Source organism: Saccostrea echinata, unplaced genomic scaffold, assembly GCF_033153115.1.
Source record: "Saccostrea echinata isolate AGI-Se365-2 ecotype Australia unplaced genomic scaffold, CSIRO_AGI_Sech_v1 ptg000050l, whole genome shotgun sequence".
NCBI lineage: Eukaryota > Metazoa > Mollusca > Bivalvia > Ostreida > Ostreidae > Saccostrea > Saccostrea echinata.
The window spans coordinates 553,848-576,672 of NW_026889799.1; the positions used below are offsets into that span (position 1 = coordinate 553,848).

Below are 22,825 nucleotides of genomic sequence, written 5' to 3' on the forward strand. Positions count from 1 at the left end.
ACTAATTTCCAAAAAAATAGAAATAAATAAATAAATAAATTTGAAAAAAAAAAAAACTTATCTGAAATAACACCTTCTCAACAATTAAACTTATTTTCTATAAATAAATGTCAAATGTAAGCGATAACTTAACCGTCCAATTTTGAAAAAAAAATAAAGTTCAGTTCATACATCGACGCCCTTTTACACCGCCAGCCATCTTGGTCGTCGTCGCATGGAATGGTTTCCCCTATCGTCCGTCGTAGTTTGTCGTCGCTTCAAAAAGATTTCCCCCGATGACCCCCGTAGTTTGTAGTCGTTCAGGTGCCATATGTAACCGAACAGAAGAACAACACCAGGTTCATGTTTATATCTTTATTAAACAGCAAACAAACGGCAATGACATTAGTGTCTAGAAAAAAATATACATAAATTATTCTATTAGACAAAATACAATATGAAATAGATAGAAAATGAAAAATTACATTATAAGTTATGAAAAAGAAAAGTATTACAAAAGCAAATAACTATATGAACAGCACGACCACGAGGTGTCGTGACCTTGAAACTGGCTGGCGGGACAAGAAATTCTAATCGAACCTGTGTATATACATGTATACCCAAATCTACTGCGCAACTGGATTGGGTTGATTTAAAGAGCACACCAGTCAGGAATAAGACTACAAAAGAGTGCTCGACAAAAGCCTTTACAAAATGTTAGAATCTCACTGACTTGATTCAAATCATCGAAAAAAAAAAGTAAGTTTACAAAAATGAGATCGACAGTCGCCTAACTAGAATATATGGAATCACTTGGTCACAATAGATTTTACATAATTTTGATTTTAAATGAGGTTATTGATATAATTGTAAAATCATCTTAAATGGGAGAGCCTACCTGCCTTTGAATATAAATTAACTTAATAAGTAGTCAGAAAAAAAATCGATTTTTTAGAAAAGAAGAGGAAGGGGAGGGGGCTAGCTCCCTAACTGCAGAGCTTGTATTATGGGTCTCCTTAATAGCCCGAAATGAGTTAAAGAAATATTTTTTTACACTACTGTTCTCCAAAACTTTCCTCTTTGCAACTTATGTTACAATGTTCAATGATTTGCATCAGATGATATCTTTATTTATTAATGCATGTGAACATCCTGGAGATGAGCAGGTATGAATGTGTGGCAAGGGGGGGGGGGGGGGGGTGGCTCCTTTTTCTTTTAGAATTGTAGAATCATAAAGGTCTCTGATTTTTTTCCTGAACCTACATGTAATTTTAAAATTTTTAATAATTTTAGTGTTAAAATATTTAGTAAAATCCGGTTACCCCCTTTTGTGTATCGTATACTAAGTAGTCAAATCCTCCTATGTTATTGTTATTTAAATAATTCTTGTCAAAAAAGTTGGACTCTCTCTCTCTCTCTCTCTCATCCACAAGCACACAAAACAGAATTTTCGAGCTTAGACAATCTCCTTCTAGGACACGACATACAGTGTTGTCCTAAGATAGCTGCTTGAACATCTCTACATAGCAGATTTTTTCTGTCATCAAAGGTATCTACGATTATATAAAAACTGTTACTGAGATTTGACAAATGTACAACAAAATTAACTTAACTTGTTTTTATTACATTTTTAGGGTTAAAACAATTAAAATTTTCCAACTAGAGAACATTTGTTTTTATTTGCGACTCCGGGATATCTGGGGGGGGGGGGTTCAGTAATCCCCCCCCCCCCTTTTACGTGACAGAATCTTTCTGAGGAGAAAAATTCCTGAATATTAATTTTTCTAAAGAATTGTAAAACAATGCTACATTTAAATGATAATTATTTTCTGTCGCTGTTTGAACTGTCTGAATCCAGATGCAAGTCTAAAAGACTGTGCAAATAATTAATGTGTTGGCCAATCAAAGGCTGTGAATTTGAAATATGCCAAACATTTTTAAACTGTTTGAGAATAGTAGACATATATGTTAGCCGGACCAATGATCAAGGGAAAAGCTTTATCAACACTGTCTTTTATGTGATATTTATGTTTTGTGAATGCATTTTACAAATACCGAAAAAAAGATGTAACCTACATTCCTCTTGTTTTCGAAGCGGTGACAATATACTCCCCCAACTCCCCCATACGTTGAGAACGCCTCCCCCATACATTTAAGCGATTCCCCCACGTTGTATACGGCATGATTGGTCATAAACAAAATTAGTTGGTAAAACATCAATCTGATTCTACACACACATACTCTGAAGCTGATATTTAAAGGATGCTGGAGTTCCTCATTGACAACATCTACATGTATGTAGTCTTCAGAGACATGGCCTTCTACCAAAATGTTGGAATTTTGATCTGCACTTTTTGTGCTCTTTTATTAGCCGACCTATTTTTATATTCCTTTGAAGCAGAATTTATTCAAAAACTCCTATATGGGAAGAAAACACTTGAATACGATAAGATGTTAAACAAAGGTAGGTTAATGACAGATAAGTTTATGTTACAGGATGCAATCTCGATATATGTCAGCATTTCATTAATTCTATGGTCATTACTAAATAATTACCTTGTTAGCAAATAAAACAAATCATTAGGTCGTATGTTCACTTGGTTGACGTGTTTCACAGCAATTGTTAGTCCTTTGTTTTTATACTTAATTCAAATATTCCTACTACCTGTGTAATACACTGGGCTCATGGCGGATGTGAGGATGCCTATACTCATCCCAGGCACATGATCCCACCTCTGGGATTTCTGGGGGATCTGCGTTTTATGCCCTGTTCACAGATGTGTATCATTTGTACAAGATAATTTTTTTATCGTTTCAGTGTTTTCATTATAGGCATAAATGTCTACCATTTCCAAATCTTAAATTCTTGTCCAAAGTTACATGTATTATCAACTCATTGAATGAATATTTGTATTTATGTGAAAACATAAAGTAATTTATAGCATCTCAATTACATTGTCAATTTTTTCCGGAATAACAAAAATCTTTCCATTACGGTTCTGTACTTTACCGCCATATTGATCACGTGATATTTGTTTATTGAAGCTGTAGCCATTGTTTGAATGTGTAGAAACTTTTACCCACCTCCATCCCCCTATCTTCCACCTGTTCTTGCATTTGTACTTGGTGTCTTAGGCTAAATATATTTTTGAAATACAATTGATCAAGTTTTATACATTTACTCTAGTCCCATTCATTTGTACAAGCATGTTATGTGTTTTTATAATGTTTGTTTGCGTTTTTTATAAGGATTAGTCCCATTTTTTTTGCCATAACTAGTCCAATGGGCAATACTTATTGTACATTTGTTATTTCTATGTCAGTATTTGTACGGTGTATATCTTAGGCACATTTATCTTTGTGTACATGTAATGAGATATATTTTACATGAGATTTACTGTCCTATTTTGTGCCTTAGAATTTTTACGAGTATCATATATACTTCTAAGATTGGGAAACATTTTTGGCATTTTCAATAATAAATGCTCTTTTTCGACAAACTCGGTGTTATGTTATCTGTTGGGCAAAAAACAGAGCAGAGTAGACTCATGGCTAAAAAGGTACCTCTATTATATTAGAAGAGGATGGTATAATTGAATATTTTTGACATATCTAATTTTGATACATTTTCCCATTTTTCTATTAATTTGAATGTAAAACCAATATATTTTCTGCTTGGTGTAAAACTACTTAGATTTTGAAGTACTATACATAATGCTTTTACTGCTCTTCATTTATTTAATTTTGTTCAATATTCATACACATAGTTTATGTATATTCTATTTTCTTCACTTTACCACTGTAACACTCTGCTACAAAAAGGTTGTCTTTGGTGTCTACACATAAACCTCTCGGATGATAGAGATTTAATTTATCAACGTAACGGAAGAAGTATCCGTCCTGATCTAGGACGTGGATACAGTTGTTGTTAAAGTCTGCTGTCAGGATCTGACTCTGGCTGTTTGTTGTGATGCTGTATGGACAGAATGATCCCTTGGTCGAGGTTGGGTGACCAGTGTATCTAAATCGCAGTTTTCCTGCCTTATTGACTACAACTATTGCATTAGCTCCCCAGTCAGCCACACAGATATCCCGGTTCCTATTCTCACTGATGTATTTAGTGAAGAAACCAGATGAATATAAAGGTTGACCTTTACTATCAAACTGAATGGTTTGTTTTTCTGTAGAGCCAGAATAACGGACAGCTTTGCTTTGTGCCCCATCATCACTGTTCATGGTTACTAGGAGGTCACCAGAAGAGGTATTGCAGACATTGTAAGGTATCCACCCCTGTAGTCTGATCACTTCCTGTATCTGTTTATTCTTCACCATGTTTACGGTTCTTGTACCTCGGTCAATATAAAATAAATCTCCACTTTTTGTCGCTGCTATGTCAAATGGTTTGTTTCCTGACTTTGTTTTGATTGACTTCAGTAGTTTGCCCTGGAGATTGTAAAGTTTTATTATTTTGTCATTCCCACATGTCCAGATTTCTTCATCACTGAGACAGGCAACACTGTAAAGTCTATACCCAGTGTCTATGGTGATGATGGGCTCTGCTTCGTCGAGCAGTTGTTTGACTGGAGGACAGGATACAGCTTCTGGTGTCTCTATTGAGTAGCCATATTCTTCTTTTGAAATGGATAATGGTGATATTGAACCAAATAGCCGAAAGCATTGTCTTTGGCTATTTTTTAAAGTAAATACTGGAAACTCAACTGTCAATTTAGGTGGAAGTTTTTTGAACTTATCTGGATTGATTTCATAGGAAAGTGTTTTAGAAACTTCCTTTGATTTTAGATTCTCATTCATTTCGGACATTGTCTGTTCGACATCAGCAACAAACATCTTCATATCATTTAAGTGTTTGTTCAGAGTTTCTCTGTGTTTTCTTCTCATTTGCTCGATATCTTCCTTGTTTTTCTGTATAACTTTGTCAATTTCTCTGTGCCATTCTTCCCCATGTTTTGTGACCTCCGATGCAAGTTTCTCATATTCTCCTTCTATTTCACCTAGCTCGTGTTTTATTTCGGTAATTCTGTTTTCGAATTTTGAGTAAACTCTTTCTTGCAATCTCATTCTTTCTTTTTCAATGATATCCTTCTTGGAGTTCACCAAGTCTTGTAGACTTCTGAAATGATGTCGCGTATGTTTCTCAGAAATAAGACATTTGGAACATGCTGAAATGTTGCAATCTTCACAGTGCATTTCACAGTATTCTTCAGAGTGTGTTTGACACTGAGGATACACAAGTCTGGATCTCAACTCAAAAGGCACCACATCATGTTTCTTAGAAACATCAGAGATGTGTTCCCCTACACATCCCTTACACAGATTCAGGGGACATAAGTTACAGTACATAAGTGCAATACTGTCTTGACAAATGTCACATCTGATGATGTCCTGAGCACAAAATCTGGTGTCCATATTTTCAGGGCTTTTATAAGCTGTAAATTTTAAGTATTATAATTAAAAATCGAATATAAAGATAAAAAAAGCATGCACTTTAAAAGATCGGTGAAAAAGGAGAATAAAATGAGATTTTTACCTGCTTGCTTTCTTGTAGCGGCTAGCATGAAACTTTGGCTGCAATGCTTTATCAGTGGAGATAAAACAATCATGTGATTCTTTTGTATCATTATGTAAACCATCTTCAAAAAACTTACACAATCTTTGATAAACTGATAGACTTCTGCATTTTATCTGCATTTTATCTGTCTCCTTATTGTTCTATTTCTTAATCCCAATTTGCTAATATTTATGTACATCATATTTAATATAGCTCAGTTGTTGACCTGATCAGAAATGTATTTTTATCGGTGTTTTACTATTTGAATTAAGTTTTCAACAAAGAAGATATGAATTTGCACAAATTAGAACTGTGTAGAAAATTTAATACATTTATTTATATGTGTCTTAACATCTTTAGTCAAATATCTGGCTGGATAATGTATCATGTGTAGATAAAAAAAGTTTTTCTCTTTTATTGTTATTTTTTAAAAAGTCAAATTGTAAAAAAAAATACTGGAAGGGTTTACTTTCGAAATATATATATTTTTAACAGGGTGCAAGTTTAATTTTTCAAACTTTGAAATTTGTTGAAAAGGTTTAGACACCAGAACTCTTGTCTACGTAACTTTTTTTTGACTTGAATTCAAACTGAAAGGTTGAATTTGAAGCGGTGTGTAACATGGATAACAGTTAAGTGCACGGATTTATTTTGTGAATTATATGTTATCTCTATATGTTGACAGAGACACAGTACTTTGATTTTTGCCCATTTGTAGGTTAAATGTCAGTTTGTTCACATCAATTGTTTTTCTTCAACACACGTTCCTGTCTGAACAGACTTAACTTTACTGATACATGTATTAAACATTTTGTTACAATAGCAGAAAAGATGCAAAAGCAGTGTTCATTTTCAAAATATATCACTTCTAAATAAACAGATTAATAAATTGTGTGTATGTGTTTTTATTTTAAACTGAACTTTTCTTTTCTGGTCGAATTGTCCGTCGTCTGTATCTCTGTTTATATGTCCATAAATCATTGTCTTTTTGTACGTATACTGTCGTATCATGCAGCCAAATTTGGTATTAGTGGATGATGAAAGACATTTAAGTCAAACAAAGGAATATACCTCTTAAACTAAAAAAAAAATAACAATACGATTGAGTCAAAAGCCTCATATTAATATGCAAACAACATCAGGTAGTGCAGATTCAAAGTGTGTTCTATTCCTTGTCTGCAGGGATAAGGCGAGGCATAAACATGAGGATAAAAGTTTACAAAGGAAATAAATAGACAAAAATAGTTTTTCAACGCTGTCCTTAATACATGTACTTATATTGATATACAAGTAATCTCACGAAAAATTAACAACTGAATGCCCTAAGGGGTAAGTTAGAGCCGAAATAGGGGACCAAAATTTCACATTTAAATGTCACAGCACTGTTCCCACAGGTAGACAATGCGGGGCCTTACGAATCCGGAAAAAAATCACTGTAACATCACGCAGATATATTTTAAAATCCCTATAATACCGGAAAAATAAAATTACGAGGGTTGTCCCAGAAATACATCTTTTGTTTCACTAATACTATGAAATCAAAAATCGGCATACACCATAACTAACATTTTTTGAATAATGCATAAAAATTTCAATAAAATATCTCTTAAGATAACATTTTTCTCTCAGGTAAACGAATCTTACAAAAAAGCTGTCGGTGCAACCCTGACGACGTCAAAACAGAATTCGTGGCGTTTGGGAATTATTATGGAATCATGTGTCTGATAGAATTCTTTTGAAGGATAAATTCGACACTGTATTTAATTTTCCTCTAGTTATCAAGTTCTCCATCTCAAATATTAATTAGCGTTTCCAAAAGATCGCGGAATTTATTCTTTTAACAAGCTTAAGCAATTTCCCAACCCAGTTCATAGGTTTGCCTAACTGCTCACTTAGTTAAACGGCCGTCTCCATGTATGACGTCCCGCTTCTGATTTTTCAGCTTGTTGGTCTACCTAATACTTTTTCCATCGAATAACCAGTCAAGCCATCCTCGACCTCTTGGTACAAATCTGTGTCTGATCGAGATATATGTTTGTATCGTTCCAACGTTTACATATCTTTTCCCTTATGGACTGTAGTCATATCACGCTCAGAAGTACTGCTTGATAATTTGGTGCTCGGCATTATCGTCCGAGGTCACTATTTTGGAAAATATCGAAGTAAATGTGTTTTTGCAACTAACATCATATTCTGTGCACTTGCGTTGCTAAATTAATGAATTTTTACAGCGCAGCACAGTTAAGGCTACACATGAGGATAATATGGTAATGAGGTCATAATGAGATTTGACGTGATGACAGTTGCTCCGTTCTGATAGATCTATATAAGGAAATAGAGCTCAAAAATTTAATGATAATTACAAGAATTTGCAACTAATGTCTGTATTTTCATGTTTAAATAAATAAACATTAGTGATTTTCTTTTATATAAAAACAAAACGTCTTCGAAATAATTCTTTTTTTTTTTGGTTTTTTTTGTTTTTTTTTTTTTTTTTTTTGGTGTCGTTTGGCTGCATTCGGCTTTAGCCAAGCGCTTGCACTTGGTGACACGGAATGTTGTTTACATCTAAAAACGTGGCGACAGCAGCCGAGATATGCAGTGGATAAATGCAACAAGCAGGCAATCTTTAAAGAGAATATGGATAAAATAAGGGCTTGGGGTAAAAAGCTGAGTGGAGTGGAGTCTTGTGGAGTCATGGAGTGGAGTCTGTATCATAACAGTACAGACAGTTTGAGAACAAAACAATTTCTTTTGCATACAATCTCTCCCCTGCAATGTCATTTTGGCTTTGTGTAACATGAATGAAACAAGAAACAAAAGAAATCTGTGCAGCCAATTTGACCTTTAAATGTCAAAGTGAAACAGAGAATCACCTAGAAATGTTTTTTAAAACAAAGACTAGGTAATACATTAACAACATCTAAACTAAGCTCAGATATATGACCCTGCTCACCTATCCAAAACAGACAAACCTAGTAAGAGGTGTTGACAGCTTTATAATATCAAACAGATAGAGGGTAAACAACTGCATTGCAGAACTGATGACAACAATTGAATTACAAGGGCACCTTTTTTTGGTTTTAATTAATGTACTATTAAAGTGCAAGCTACCCTCTTTGTTGATATTTGAAGGTTACTATTTCTTCTCCTAATTTGATGTGTATTAATTTAACACAAACATGTATCTCCCTTTTCTGGTTAAATTAGGGAAAATGTTACAGAATCTAGGTGTATAGCCTACATGTATTTGTCAATTAGAAGTCTATCAAAGTTAAATGCCCAGGATTAATTATAAGACATAAAAAGGAAAATATTTATTGAAATATACTCAACAACTCGTTTTTTTTGTAAGTACACACTGTGCATTTTAAACAATGATGCATTATTTACTCTTAAAGTTTTTACCTAAAGTTTGTTTCTTGGGGAGGGGGCTGTGTTATAAATTTCACCAATATTTGAACAAAGAAAAAGCCTATTTTTATTGATGTGATTCAAAGCAGAAATTACATATAAGTAATATAAAAACATTTTTGAAAAATATTACTGGTATTACATGTACATCCTTTCTGTTGAGTTATTGCTTTCTTTGTACTTTCCTGATCAATGTCTATCAACAAGTATTTGTATCACTGATGCAGCTGTTTGATATAAACAATAATGAAGACTTTTTGATAGAATTAATTTAACTGGAGTATGGGAACTTTAAAAGAATGTGCTGAAATATATTTGGTTCCTCATTTTTTTTTTTATAAAAACGACTCAAACAAGATGCTGTCAACATGATTCTTTTAATAAAATAACACGGTTTGCTATGATGGACAAAATTTTCAATTTTTTTTCTTATATATCATTACATTATTTTTTTTTTTAATTTTGTTTTTGATGTTGCTGAGGCTGCAAATATTTTCCTTAGTGGGTAAATTATATATCTTATTACTAGTATTATCCCCTCGCAACGGAGTTGGAGGGGATATAGTAACATGCTTTTGTGTGTGTGTGTGTTTGTGAGTGTGTTAGTTAGTGAGTGGTGTTAAACGGAAGTGACTTAAATTGCATCGGGACTGATGTCGAATGTTGTCTTGATTTAAAGATAAACTGCGAGGGGATGCTCCGCTTTGCGGTACCCTTGATTAACTTAAGTTTTATTTTCAAAAAATCCATACATTTACATTTTTGTTTTACAAAACTTGTGAGTTACGACTAAGACCAAACACTTTAGATGATGTTATTTCTCATTTTGTGTAACTTTATACATATCTCCCTTTTTGGTGTGGGGGCAGGGGTGGTATCGGTAAATTGCAGGAAACACTACAGAAGCTTAGATGTAGAGTCATGGCAGTTGAAATTTAAAAAAAAATTATTCTTATCACTGAACACAATTCCCCCTCCTTTCCTCTCTCATTTCTGTATGCCCCAGCTATAGCTAACGTCTGTGATCACTGATTAGACTCTTGGAAACTTCCTGATTTCAGAATAAATATGTTACAATTAGTCAGAAACTAGTTCATGTTGTATGAACCATATTGACAATGAAGCGAATGAATGAGTAAATGAAAAAAATCATGACCTTCAAATGTCAACTCATCAGTGGGAAAAGCTTTTTGTTTTGGGTAACAGAGACTAAGTGACCAACATCCACTACCATCCCAACAGGCGAGAAGTCTTGACAGATTTAATTACTCCACTAGAAATGCTTACTCAGTTGTTGCTTGTAAAAACAAATTTGCTTTAAATTGAAGTGAACTAAATATAACTGGTTTTGCTTTTGTCAGAAAAAAAGAATCTAAATTTACAGCTTAGTTGGGCTTAGTTTACAATTTGGAATCTATATAAGAATTACAGTAAAAAATATAATCAGACATTTAATACACAATAAATTTTTCAAGTTCCACAGTACCGGGTCACATACATATGTATATGTACTTGTAACCAGGGACCTATATACTATAGGTCCCTGTTGTAACCTAATAAAAATTTCATCATTATTCAGGAATGTCCTGGGTTATACTTTTAACAGCAAACATGGGCTGTAGTGAAAAAAGAATTTAACAAGGGCACCGCAAAGTGGAGCATCCCCTCCCAAAGAGCATATCTATAAATCAAGACAGCATTCGACATCTCTACCGAAGCAAATTACACAAGGACAAACTTACATACAAACTAACACACACAAGCGAGTTACTATATCCCCTCCAACTCCGTTGCGAGGGGATAATAGCTGATAAGACAGATAATTGAGACCTGATTCTTCAATGGACGATAAAATCTCTGGATATTTCAAACCATGGCCTTTTTGTAGGAAACTTCTGAGACATTCTTTGAAATAGGACAAATAATGTTAATAAGATTTCTTGGGTCTGTTTCACAAAAGAACTTATGACTAAGACCAAAATATAATTTTGAGATTAACTTTCTTTTTAACATTGATTTGAAAATGATTTTAATCCTTTTAAAATTATTTTAGATAGATATTTTTATACAAGTAATTTTCAACAGAGTCATTGATTTTGCAAGCTTATATTATCATCTAAAGTGTTTGGTCTTAGTAATAAGTTCTTTTGCAAAACATACTCTTAGTAAATGTTGCAGGATTTTTTGAAAATAAAACTTATAGGTACCACATATACCCACTAAGGTAAATATTGGCAGCCTCAGCAACATCAAAAACAAAATAAAATAAATTTAATGTAATGATATTAAAAATTAAACATTGAAAATTTTGTCCGTTGTAGCAAACCATGTAACTTATTTTAATAACTGAATGAAGTTGACAGCATCTTGCTTGAGTCATCTTTATAAAACAATATTAATGAGTAACCAAATATATTTTAGCACATTATTATGGGGGTCGACATTCTTTTAAAGTTCTCATCCTCCAATTATATTAATTATATTAATTCTGTCAGAAAGTCTTCATTTTTGTTTATAACAAACAGCTTCATTAGTGATGCTTGTACTGGTTGATAGACTGCATGTGAAACATTGATCAGCAAAGTACAAAGAAAGCAATAACTCAACTAGTATTAATAATCATATATATATAATTTCTGTTCTGAGTCACATTTATAAAATAAAAAGATTTTCTTTGTTCAAACATTGGTGAAACTAATTATAGGTAGGAATTAACACTGCTCCCTCCCCAAGAAACAAAGGTAAAAATTTTAAGAGTGAATAATGCATCATCATTTAAAATGGACAATGTGTACTTCAAAAAATTAAAAATAACTACATGAACTGTTGAGTTTATTTCCATAAATATTTTCCTTTTGATATCTTATACTAGTAATTAATCCTTGACATTTAACTTTGATAGACCCAATTGACAAATACATGTAGGCTATACACCTAGATTCTGTAGCATTTCCCCCAATTTAACCAGAAAAAGGTATATGTGTATGTTAATATAAACAAATCAAGAGGAATGAGATACAGAAAAAAAAAATTGTGACCTTCAAATATCAACAAAGAGGGTTGAATGCACTTTAAAAGTAAAACCTAAAAAAAATGGTAATTAAATTATGTGCCTTTATAATTCAATTGTTGTCATCAGTTCTGCAGTGCAGTTGTTTACCCTCTATCTGTTTGATATTATAAAGCTGTCAACACCTCTTACTAGGTTTGTCTGTTTTGGATAGGTGAGCAGGGTCATATATCTGAGCTTAGTTTAGATGTTGTTAATGTATTACCTAGTCTTTGTTTTAAAAAAGCATTTCTGTTTGACATTTAAAGGTCAAAAGTTTTTTGGCTGCACAGATTTCTTTTGTTCCTTGTATTATTCTTGTTACCAAAAGCCAAAATGACATTGCAGGGGAGAGATTGTATGCAAAAGAATTTGTTTTGTTCTCAAACTGTCTGTACTGTTATGATACAGACTCCACTCCATGACTCCACAAGACTCCACTCCACCCCACTCAGCTTTTTACCCCAAGCCTAAAATAAGAGACCTAAGCCTTGTTTATCTCTTTGAAAAGAAGATGATGACGTTATTTCGGGAAATCATGGAAAATGGGACGATCTGCACCACCTCCAGGTGTTGTAGGCTGAAAGAATAAATAAAACTGGCATTTACAACACTCAGAATTCTCAAAATAGATGCATCAATCTCTCCACTGGGTATGAACATTACTAATTATAAAAAGCATTTCACATTAATTTTATAACATGCCAGTGTGATATTTTTTTTTTCAATTTTATATAGGTGAAAGAATGAAATGTTACCTCTAGTATATTGATTTTATTTTTTTTTTTACTACCAATCTGCTCTTGCCAATGTTATAGGTTTCAATTTCCCAGAAAATTTATGTATAAAACTTTATTTCCATTTATTCTACGAATTTCAGAAAATATAGTATATCATGGTTTGTTTAGCACAATGCAATGTCATTTCATTCTACAATAGTTATCATAATGTATTTCACTCATTACATATATATTGTGTTGTAACTACTCCCAAACAATTCAAACAATTCATTCATTCAGGCAGCACGTGCATTCACCAATCAAGTAAAAAAAGGTATGCTCCTCATGGCCGTAGGAACCTGGGGAGGAGGTGCCTCCCAATAATTTTGACGACATATAGAATACTATAAAAAGCATAGCTACAATATGTTTGTGCACCCTCAATAATAAAACGCCGATGACATTTTTTTAAAATTTTTATTCATTTATTTATTCATTTTTTTATTGTCAAGGAATTTTTGGTAGTTGATAGTGCCCCCCCCCAACTGAAAAAGGTATGGTACCCCCCCCCCCACACACACACACACTGTTTTTGCTTCCTACAGGCCTGCTTCATATTAGCTACATGTATAAACATATTATACATATTCCAGGCAAGATTATTGAAATATTTTGATAATAAAAACAGTAGAATTAAAATATATACATGTAATATCCTTTCTATGTTTCTCAACACCAATGAACTTTCCATTTCATTTTGTTTTCAGAATTGATTTCATCCAAAGGAACATGAACGGAAATATTTTGCACCTGCTCAGAATTCCCTTCACAACCTGCCTTTGAATTTGAAGAGCTGTATTTATTGAATATATTTTCTAGAAATATAATACTTTAACTTTTTAACTGTATAGTGGTGTGAAAGTTTGAAGGCTGCATGTTAAAATGTGCGTTTATTTTATTGTTTGTGTTGTTTGGCTTACCAAAAAGATCTATATTTCAGCAGGTATATTGTGTTCCCTTTGTTTTTAACAGAGTATCTGTTTCTTGATTACAATGTTTTTCCTATGATTATCTTGTGTGTGCATGGATTGATAGAAACTCAAAAAAGGAGACTACTCCCTCCCCCCTCTCCTCCCCATGTGATTTGTGCTAAAGTATCCAAAGAAGTAAAACCTGATGTAAACACGGTATAATAATTATTTATTTTTTACATGCAAGTACGGTATATGGTATCAAAGGAGCCAGAAGCAAACTGGTGGTGAAGAAAACAGGTTATAAATTCGGGTGTAAGCACTCCAATCCCTTCCTCCTGATTCAACAAAACTTTTTACCTAGTCTACAATCCCTGAACAGTAGAAGGTTTGATATAGCTACTGCGAGAATCACATAGAATGTATGTGGAAAAAATTAATTCTGTTGGAGATTTTTTTTTTGTGTGTATACGTGGGGTGTGTGTGTAAATATTTAAATAATTCATAGGGGGGTCTCTATTGTTTATTAGAAATGATTAAATATTTCAATATTTTTAACCATGGGCATACATGATGGATGTTGCGTCAAATTTTAGGCCTATTGTGAACCTGGCCCCTGAATTTCTATCAATAAGCCGTTATATATATGATTGATCAGAGTGATATATATATATACCCCCTCTATACATGTATATAAATATATGTATTTATATATAATAGAGGATATATCTATATCTATATCTATATCTATATATATATATATATATATATATATATATATATATATATATATATATATATATATTACTTAGATCAATCATATAACGGCTTATTGAGAGACATTTAGAGACCCGTGCATGGTGGAAATGCGGAAGGTGTCAAAGAGGTCTTGTGTACAGCATATAAAAGAACGAAGACATACAAAACAAAGTAAAGACAGGGATTTTTTTATGCATACCGTTTTGATTTAGTGAAAAAAGCCCGGCACAGTCCGTAGGTATTATTTGTTTAAACTTTACGAGGTACACAAACTCTATGAAGTACTAGAGAGTTATCTCCCATGCTGGGTCAATGATGCGTTTGAAAACTATATTTAGAATGAATGGGTCAAGATTTCAATTTTTAATCAAAAAGTGCAAGGGCAAGACGATAACCCAAGAGGTAGGTTTTTATTTTAAATTCTTTATTTTACTATATAGTTTTTGGAAAGTGATGCTGATTTCTTTGTAATTCATTAGTGAATACTAGTGTTTGTTTTCAATGAATAACCTAAATATTTCAGAAATCTTACTGAATGAATATCAGTTTGAGATAGGATAGATATCAAGGGACAAACTGAAACATTGTGCAGCTTATATTTTGTTTGCCTTGCCCTTGCACTTTTTGGTTAAATTTGACATTTCATATTTTGACCCAAAATCGGATCCCACGTGACTGTATAGGGTCACATGACGACAAAAAATACCGATATGAAAAGCGATGAACATACTCTTCAAAATGCCATTAAGATATTTCAAATAGAATTTCATGCTAAAAAATAAGACGGTTGAACTTTAAGTGTCTCGTTTTTGGTGCCTTTTGATAGAAAATGTTGCCTTAGCTGTACTGCGAGATGAGTTCTTCAGATCATAGAGTTTTTATGGAGGTATTTTCTATCACATTATATTTCCGTACAGCCTGGTAATAAAGAAGACTTCACTGAACAATGTTATTTCTAATACTTAAAAAATTGCCGTGCGCCGAGCCCGATATTTGACACCCTTTAACAGCTAATTTTACATGCATATGACATTACAACATCATAAAATTTTGTCAAAATAGCAAAAATTTCATTTCCCAACAAGGTGCAAAAAATTATATATTTTGATCGAATAGTTTCTGAAATATTCAGAAAGTTCACATTTTTCTGGGACAACCCTCGAACTTGCAAATTTTAAACCTATAATAGCGGTTAATGCGAGATATTGTGCTTTTGTGGACACTAAGGAGTCATGCTATAATAGCAATTTGATGTTTCTACATTGTAGTAAACAGTACGTGCACTGCACTGTTGCGTGCATCATTAGGAAGCCTAGGTATGCTTTGACCAATGTCATTAAGTAGTTTCAATGTAAGTCTTTTCTTATGAGATGTAAGTAAAGGATAACAATCAGGTCTGAAATGCATGCAATGCTGAAGTGAGTATCCGTGAATGTGCTAATCGGTGTATCGGTGCTAATCGGGGACGCAATAACACGAAACATTACATTGTAAAATCAACCATGAATTCATTGGATATGTGTATGGTGTCATGCAATTCAAAAATTCAAACAGTAGATTATTGATATTAGCAATAAATTAGATTAACTTGGGATTATGTTTCCTGGTATTAGAACATATCCTTATGTGTAAGTGTTTTGAACAAAAAGTATACTGTTAATATATCGATCAAAAATGCTGTCAAATTCATCATTATCTGTTCCAGTGTGATATCAACATGAACATTTTTTTATCTAATGAAGTAATATAGAGAAGTCATTGACTTTTAATGCAATAAAGGAAATTGTGTGATTAAAATATAAAAGATTTATACTCATATATAATAAGCGGATGTAGTTCATTTTGTTTTTCTTATGTTGTTGTATGTAGGATTTTTCAATGAATAACACTAAGGCCTATATACATGGCAATTTACTCATATTTTTCATCTACAATGAGCATTTAAATTTTTCTTCCTCTATTTAATTGTATCTGCAGCTGTTATGTTCACCATCATATGATTTAGTTTAAATAAAGGTCTCTTTCCGAGAAGTCAATCACAATAGCAACACAAGTTTAAAGTGAATTTTCAAAAATTAAATTTGGAACATAAAAATCCTTTTCCCTTTCAGAAAAAAAAAATTTAAAAAAACAACAATATACCAAGTGACAACAGAAAATTGGTGAAGGGATATTTTTTATGACACATGAAGGAAAAGGAAAATGGAATTCAGTAAGCATAATTGCATACATAAGAAATCAACAAAATTGACTGAAAATATCTGTGTTATGATATTCATTTTTTTATTCATATATATTTGGGAAAAATGCTTGCGATAAAGGAAAATTTGCACTTCAAATTGTGTATACAGAGGTGTATATCTTCAACTCAGATGAAAGTTCACATGGTACTTGTCCTATATCATTAATAAGAATTATAGTCCAGTCCCAAACAGAGGCAAAAGAAAAGCAATCAGGCGAGACAAAAGACGTTTGTACTTGGCACTTAGGACCACTGAGCAATGAGGAATCTTTTTCGTGCCAGCGCCTACTGCGACACGGAAGCTCGATTTATACGGTCTCACCCGAAGGACTCTCGTCTCCTCGTCCCACACTGGGATTCGAACACGCGACGTAAGGATCAACTCCTTACTCCGGCCGCAACTCTAGAGCAAACGCTCTAACCACTGCGCAACGCTGGCGACTACATGTACATGTCAAAAGAAACATACAATCATACATATCAAAATAAATTTATAATTTTAGTCAAAGTCCCTAGGGAGCTATTTGACTGGAATTATGATGCACGATGCAGATACGTAGAGTGTTCGGGAAAAGGAACTCAGACAATGAACAGAGCTCGTGCCATGATTGTAGGATGTTCTGGGGCTGGTAAAACTAAAATGCTTAAACATCTTCAGAGAAGAAAATTGGAGGAATTAACATATGTGAAGTCAACAGTCAGACTAGAGGTTCACGAAGACATCTTTGATGTTTCACAAGATCAAGATCAAGAGGTTTGTATTTGAAATAATGATATTTTTGATATGATGTAAATTTCAAAACATATAGTCGCCCGCGTGGCGCAGTGGTTAGAGCGTCTGCTCTAGAGTCGCAGAGTAAGGAATTGATCCTTACGACGCGGGTTCGAATCCCATCGTGGGACCTGGAGACCGGTCCTTCGGATGAGACCGGATAAACCGAGGTCCCGTGACGCAGTAGGTGCTGGCACGAAAAAGATCCCTCACTGCTCAATGGCCGTAAGTGCCGAGTATAGGACACAATTTGCAGCTCTCCACCGGCACGTGGTGGCGTCTCCATATGAGAGAAAAATTCTCGAGAGGGACGTTAAACAACATACAAACAAACAAAATCAAAACAGATAAGGAATACACAGTAAAAAACTATTCAGGGAGCACGACATAATGAATAACAATTGCTCTCTAGGCTTGACCACTAGCAGAGCAATTGCTAAACCTACCTCTTCAGCTCCCTTGCTCTTAACTTGGCATTTTCATATTCTCAAGATGAAACTCTTCCATTAAGCCTGCTTAAAGAAGGCTTATGGTGCTTGAAGTATGATTGGAATAGAATGATTCAGAATAGCATGAAAAAATATAGATCTTTCTCTGTATTGGAATTCACGGGTAAGCAGTGGTGATCTCGTGGGAGGCAAAAATCTTATGTTGGGAGATTAACTGAATTCTATGATTTCCTTTAAAACAGAAAGATCTAGGACCTAGATCTACAGGTAGGCCATTGGTCTAGTTGAATTTACTGTAGCAGTGATACAGACTTCTGAAGATTAAGGTCTGCATGGTAATCTGACGTGATTGAGCTCCTGTGTGACACTCATAAATTTTCTTTAAAATTGAAGGATCCTAACTCTAGCCAAAAGAAAATATTCCCCCCTCTGCTTTCTGTTGGCTCCACTCACCACCCTCTCAGCATTTTAGTGGGGGGAAATTTTAAAGAGAAACTGATAGTCATAAGAGATACTCAGTGTTTAGTAGTGAAGAATGGAATTAATTGAAACATATTTTGGTTTATATTTTCATCAGTTAAAACAGTTGAATATTTTGTTTGATACTCAAGACATCATAGCTAAGTGATTGTGAGTTTGAAATTGTAAACCTGCATTTTTACAACAAATTCAAGAAATTTAGCAGTTTTTAGTCAATGTGAAGATGGTTTATTTACTCTTGCTCTGAGATTTTGTTCTTTATGACACTGTGTAAAAGGAAGACAAACAGAATTCGAATGTTTTGCTGTTATATTTATATTTTCACAGTGAAAATATCACTTTTGTAATTTTAATTTAAAAAAGAATGCTAGTAAAAGTAGCATTTTCAACAGATAAATTACTGTATTTCAATATGAATAAATTGTATCTAAAATGTAACTATTGATTAATAAGCAATTAAACTAGTGATTGAGTTGCGAAAGTATGAAATCAGTCCATGTTAAATATTTTTTCACATAACTGGTGTAAAATAATTGTAATATTTTTTTTAAATATTGCAGATCATTTTCTTACGTTTGGATTTGAACACTGAACATTTCCGAAAATTACGGAAAGCTGATAAACTGGAAGATGACAGATGTAGAATTCAATGCTCAAGGCCTTACAACTTTTTAGTTAGATAAGACAGAGAAGAAATTTTGTATATGATATTTCAACTAGGACTTCTCTGAAGAGTTAGAAGAAATATTATTAGGAATAACAATGTACGCATTTGGCATTTTAATACAGCTCGAAAATAGTGAATGAATTAATTGACATAAAAAGTAAGACAAGCTTTCTAGCTCAACAGAGCTTGAGTGAACATCCTAATGAATCCAGAACTATTATTTATTTATTTACTACCATGTTATTGTTGACACATAAATCAACTTTCATAAAATCAACAAATGCTTTGTAATTAATTGTTACATGACATTCTTTTTTTTCAAATTTTTCTCAAGATATATGAGGTGTGATTTATTAAAAAATTCTTTGTAACTATGTACAGTATTTAAATGTGCATATTTTGAATGTATTTAATCTATATATTTATGATTCTTTTTTCAAAAATGGTATCAAAATGTTTTCATCAAGCAAACGTGTCCAGTGTGGGACAATTCTGACCTGCGCAGGAAAAGTAAGTTACAAATGTTTTGGTATGGTGCAAGTCTATGTGGATTGACAATAATATTATTGGTATTTTTATTGATTTTTTTTAAATTTCCTTCTTACAGATAAAAATAAGTAATGTACAAATTAGATACGAAGATACATTGTCAAACCCCGGAACTCCATTTGCTGCAGGAGGTATCCTGGGAGGACTATACATATTACGACAAATGACAGATGGGCGGAAGTGGAATTAGACAGCACTGCAAAAATCCTACACAAGATTGGTATTGAGAAAAAAAAACTACACTAGGTTGGTATTGTTCTAATCCTACATAAAGTTGGTAAAATTGCAAAAATCCTACAAAAGGTTGGTATTGTTTTAATCCTACACACAAGAATGGTATTGTTTTGATCCTACACAAGGTTGATAAAATTGCAAAAATTTTATACAAGGTTGCTATTACAAAAATCCAACACAAAGCTGGTTTTGTAAAATTCCTATTCAAGGTTGGGTATTGCACAAATCCTAAACAAGGTTGGTATTTCAAAAATCCATCACAATGTAAGTATTGCAAAATTCCTACAATAGGTTTCTACTGTAAATACAAGGTTGGTATTTCAAAAATCCAACACAATGTTAGGTATTGCAAAAATCCTACAAAAGGTTTCTATTGTAAATATCCTTCACAAAACAAAACACAATTGGGAATCAAAGTTTTACATTGAAATATATAGGAAAAATATTTAAAAATCTTCTTCTCAAGAACCACTGGGCCAGAAAAACAGAAACTTATGTGGAAGCATCCTGGGGCAGTGTAGATTCTAAATTGTTCAAATCATGACCCCCGGGAATAGGGTAGGGCCACAACAGGTATTACAAGTGGGAAAATCTTGTGAAGAACAGCAGGGTCAAAGTTACTCAGGTTGGCGTTGTGGCCCATGGGCCTCTTGTTACATATTTCTGGTTATATCTTGAATAAAATCTACACTAAACATATATTACGATCTAAAGTCGACAGTAAATTTCAGTAGAAATTGTTAAACATTGCAACTGTTACAGATAATATCTGAGATATTTTGAACAGATACTGTTCTCTCATAACAATTTAATTTTTGAAGGAAAAACTCAATTAACTTTGTTAATATACATGAAACATCATACCCTGAATATCAATTACAAAAAAAAATTGAAGTTTTTATAACAGAATGCAAAATTATCAATCTAATGTTTAACATCATACATGCATGTCTTACTTATTTCAATTATTGTCAAAATAGAAATTTGTCACATTTGTTGTAAAGTTGCATATAGTAATAAAAAAAAATTATCATGTCCTCAAGTTTTTGTCACTCCTATCTCAATGAATATGAAACTTCAGCACACATTGTTTACATGTATTTGATTTTCTTCACTTTACTACTGTATAACTCAGCCACAAAGAGGTTGTCTCTATTGTCTACACATAAACCCCATGGACGCCGTAGATCACTGATATCAATGTAACGGAGGAACTGTCCGTCCTGATCTAGGATGTGGATACAGTTGTTGTTAGTGTCTGATGTCAGGATCTGACTCTGGCTGTCTGTTGTAATGCCCCCTGGTTTAAATGATCCCTGGTTATAAAAGAAATGATAGAATAATTTCTTGTTAGTAGAGGGATGACCATTGTATCTAAATCGGAGTTTTCCTGCCTGATTAACCACCACTACTGCACTGACTCCATCGTCAGCCACACAGATATCCAGGTTCCTGTTCTCACTGATGTATGTAATGTAACCAGATGAATACAGAGGTTTACCTTCACTATAAAATTGAATGGTTTGTTTCTCTGTGGAGCCAGAGTAACAAACAATTTTTGATTGTTTATCATCACTGTGCATGGCAAGCAGGAGGTCACCAAAGGAGGTACTACAGACGTTGTAAGGTCTCCAACCCTGTAGTTTGATCACTTCCTGTATCTTTATTTCTTACTATGTTTACAGTTCTTGCGTCAGGATCAACATAAACAAGATCTCCACTACTTGTTACTGCTATGTCACATGGTTTAATCCCTGACTTGCTTTGGATTGACTTAAGTAGTTTGCCTTGGAGGTTATAGAGTTTCATGAATTTGGAATTTCCACATGTCCAAATTTCTTCATCACTGAGACAAGTAACACTGTATAGTTTCAGTGTCTATGTTGGTGATGAGCTCTGGATCATCAAGCAGTGGTTTGACTGGAGGACAGGATACAGTTTCTGGTGTCTTCATTGTGTAGCCATGATCTTCTGTTGTAATGGATAATGGTGAAATAGAACCAAATAATTGAGAACATTGATCTCTAGCATTATTTCCAGTAAACACAGGAAACTTAACTATTAGTTTGGATGGAAGTTTGGTGAATTTTTCTGATTTTATCTTGTAGGAAAGTGATCTGTTTACTTCATTGGATTGTAAAATGTCTTCAGTTTCTGATATAGACTGTTCAACATCAGCAACAAGTTTCTTTATATCATTTAGATGTTTATTTAGGGCATCTCTGTGTTGGTTTCTCATCCCGTTGATTTCATCCTTGTTTTTCTCTATAACTTTGTTAATTTCTTTGTGCCATTCCTCTCCATGTTTTGTGACATCTGATGTAAGTTTCTCGTATTCTCCATCTATTTCAGCTAGCTGGGTTTCTGTGTCAGTACCAATATCTTTAAGTTTAAAATAAACTCTTTCTTTCAGTCTTTTTCTTTCCTGTTCAATGCATTCTTTCTTTGAGTTTACTAAGTCTTGTAGACTTTTGAAATGATGTCTCTTATGTGTCTCAGAAATAACACATTTTGGACACACTTGAATGTTGCAATCTTCACAGTGCATTTCACAGTTCTCTTCAGAATGAGTAGAACATTGAGGGAACACAAGCATAGATCTTCTCAAAGCAAAAGGCACCACATCATGCTTCGTAGAAACATCGGAGATGTGTTCCACAACACAACTCTTACAGAGATTCATTGGACATAAGTTACAATACATTTGTACAACTGTGTCTTCACAGAGGTCACAATTAAGGATGTCCTGAGCACAAAGTCTGGGGTCCATTTTTTCAGTCTTTGATATGCTGTAAAATTTATAATGAATAATCGAATCTAATTAAAAGCAGAATTTCTTGGGTTACCGTTTAGGGTAAAAGACATTGTACAAGCTCAAAAAGGTTTGCTATGATTAATGTTGTAGCTATTTCCAGTGCAACTACTTCTGTATTCTTTAAAATCTTTTTGTTTTTTCCTACATTGCAACTATC

The 22,825-nt window shown here is 33.4% G+C and overlaps 1 protein-coding gene and 1 pseudogene across 1 annotated transcript; both read right to left on the reverse strand.

Annotated features, from left to right (window-relative positions):
* Positions 1 to 3,739: 3,739 nt before the first annotated feature.
* LOC133203361 (uncharacterized) lies at positions 3,740 to 5,406 on the reverse strand. Its single transcript, XM_061339155.1, has one exon. The coding sequence runs from the start codon at positions 5,404 to 5,406 to the stop codon at positions 3,748 to 3,750; it is 1,659 nt and encodes a 552-aa protein (XP_061195139.1). The 3' UTR covers positions 3,740 to 3,747.
* A 15,533-nt stretch (positions 5,407 to 20,939) lies between these two features.
* LOC133203336 (uncharacterized) lies at positions 20,940 to 22,543 on the reverse strand (annotated as a pseudogene).
* Between the last annotated feature and the right edge of the window lie 282 nt (positions 22,544 to 22,825).

Coding starts and splice junctions, on each gene's coding strand:
- LOC133203361 (XM_061339155.1), bottom strand. CDS start 5,406: ATGGACACCAGATTTTGTGCTCAGGACATCATCAGATGTGACATTTGT.